Below are 2,500 nucleotides of genomic sequence, written 5' to 3' on the forward strand. Positions count from 1 at the left end.
TCCCTGCCCTGATGGTTTAATGTCTCAACTTCTGCGCTCACAAAGGCTTTGTGCACCACACTACACTCTTGTTTCATTATTCCGCAGCCTTGTTGCCCTATGGTCTACCTCCTGCTGGGAAGGTTAAATGTTAGAGTGCCAAGCCAGGCTGCAAGCATGGTGGGACACTGATGGGAAACAGATGCCCTGGGGACCCGGCCCCTCCCTCCGCCAGGCTACAGCATTTTCATTTTCTGAAATACAGCGAGGCTTGGCTTCCCTCTCCATGGCAGCTGTAATTTCCAAAGACTATCTCAGCCACCCTATCAGTCTGGGATAAAGCAAAGCAGAAGTTTCTCGGTCAGGCAGGCTCTGGCTTTCTCTCTTTATTATCTTATTGCTGGGATATCGGCTTTTGTTTCCCTCCAAAGGTGTTTTAAATATCTATTCCTGGTAAAGTGTTGTTAGTTATGTAACTTTATTACAATTTTATTCCAGTGGGAGAAGCTCATGGCATTCTCATGATCCTTTTGAACATCCTTACTTAGCAGTAAAGACAAAAGGCAACCGCAGGAAAGAAGAAGTGATGGGTTTGTTCTTCCAGCTCCATACACATGTGCACTTACACATTAGAAAGAAGTTCAAAACAGCAAAATTAGCCAAATTTGCAAAATCCGCACCTCAGAAATCAGTTAAAGCCATTCCTCTAAAGTAAGTCAGAATTCCAGGCTCTGCTCTGGGAGCCAGACCGTCATCTGGTTCAAATCTGCAGCGCTTCCCCGTGCGCCGTGGAACTGCACCAGCTCCCAACAGCTCAAATATCTGGAACTTGGGCTGAGGCTTTCAATTCATTCATTTTTTATTTTGTTGGACACTTCTTTTAGCTCGTCATACTCGCAGGATACTGAGCTGTAGCTTTGCATGAACTGTATATATATACATATATATGTGTGTGTGTGTCTGTGTCTGTATATATATATATATATATATATAATATAGTTCATAAGAGCATTTTTAAGCCCACAACTGTAACAGCTCCACCTGTGCTCACCACCTTTGCAGCAAAACAACTCTGGCTTTCAGGATAAATCATCTGCCCCAAAAGAACCACAGCCACCACCATCCCATTTGGAAGCTCTGGTAAAACCCAATCCTAAAGATCAGTAAATGTAAATATTCTCCCCCTCATCAGCCAGAAATGAAGCAACCAGGTTTGGATGCCAGTGTTTTTGCTCAGGTTTAGATTTCTTTGGGAATAGAGAGAATATAGGAATCTCAGGTGCTACCATCACTTAAAAGTTCGTATTAACAATAGACCTTAGGCAGACACAAAAACATATCCATGATGCGCTAACAGTTTCAAAAGTCCTCGCTTAAAACTACCCAGGAACACACTTTTCCCATTAGATCTAAATTAATAGATAGAAACAGTTGCAGTCTAGTGGGAAAATATTCATCAAAATGCACATCATCTGCACATCATCTGCAATCTGCATTATCTACCCAATAAGCAGCGAGGACTCTCCCCGAATCCCTGCAGTCTGTCGAGTAAACAGTTAAAGGCTCTTTGTTTTCAAAAGAGAGATTGATTCATCAGATCAAATTTATTACCTAGAATCCTCATCCAAAAGTACAGTAAATTAAATCGCTATTTCTCCCTTTTCCCTCCCCACACCTCAGTTAAATTCATTGGTAAATGCCAGAAAAACTCGAATACACATTTCAGATAAAAAGCCAGCAATACTTCATCCCAAAATAAGAATTTTCATATTAAAACCACTGGAAACCACAATGTTCCAAATTTTTCTTGTGCTGTTGTAAATTAAAATCAAATGTATTTAAAAGATTTGGCATAAATAAATCATTCCCAGGCTTGTGAATTTGTATCCCAAGTTTTAGGTCTGAGGGAATCTTTAGAGACAGATTGTGAATAGGGTTGGATAAAGCCATTTGGATCCAACAACAGCTCCTTGAACCGATGCCTAAAACTTCAACTGAACCTTTAGAGAAGTTCAAGAAGTTTGGATAGATGGCCTGAAAAATACTTTGCATCACTGAGCACTTCTTAACTCCTTTTTCTGGCTGGAGGAGAGTAGGAAATACCATTGTTAATCTATTTCTGGCCAATATGAAAACAGGAAGTAACAGACATCTTGTGAGGGAGCTGGATCCCGTGGGACGTCAGGACATTTTTGAGACCCAGGAGGTTGGATGGGCACCAGAGCTCTTGGGTGCCCATACGAACAGATCTTTTGAGGTCCAGCTACCACCAGTCACATTTCCTGCAGGACACATCCTATTTTAACAGCATTTTTAATTCCTGCATGTCACTAAGAGGTGGGAGTTGTCATCCCAAAAGGAGTACGGAAACCACACACTTACCAGTGTAGACGAATCGGCCGGGAGCACCTTTGCAGAACTGTTTGGATTTGTAGGAGAGAGTTACTTCAACAACTCCTGGAATGTGTCGTGGTGGTGTTTGAACTCTGATGGCGTGGGGTGTTATCAGCTACAGAAATCG

General features: G+C 41.9%; 1 protein-coding gene across 16 annotated transcripts in view; it reads right to left on the bottom strand.

Moving 5' to 3' along the window:
* The window catches only part of EBF3 (EBF transcription factor 3), a 119,224-nt gene that overhangs the window by 30,706 nt on the left and 86,018 nt on the right, over nt 1–2,500 (bottom strand). For all 16 annotated transcript variants that reach the window (XM_042019595.1, XM_042019588.1, XM_042019592.1 and 13 more), the window contains exon 10: nt 2,362–2,488. In XM_042019595.1, the coding sequence (XP_041875529.1) occupies nt 2,362–2,488 (127 nt within the window). The remainder of the gene's footprint in view (nt 1–2,361; nt 2,489–2,500) is intronic.

Source organism: Corvus kubaryi, unplaced genomic scaffold (genome assembly GCF_017639235.1).
Source record: "Corvus kubaryi isolate FWS band 111438036 unplaced genomic scaffold, C.kubaryi_AGA036_p1.0 138, whole genome shotgun sequence".
In the NCBI taxonomy this organism is placed as follows: Eukaryota; Metazoa; Chordata; class Aves; order Passeriformes; family Corvidae; genus Corvus; species Corvus kubaryi.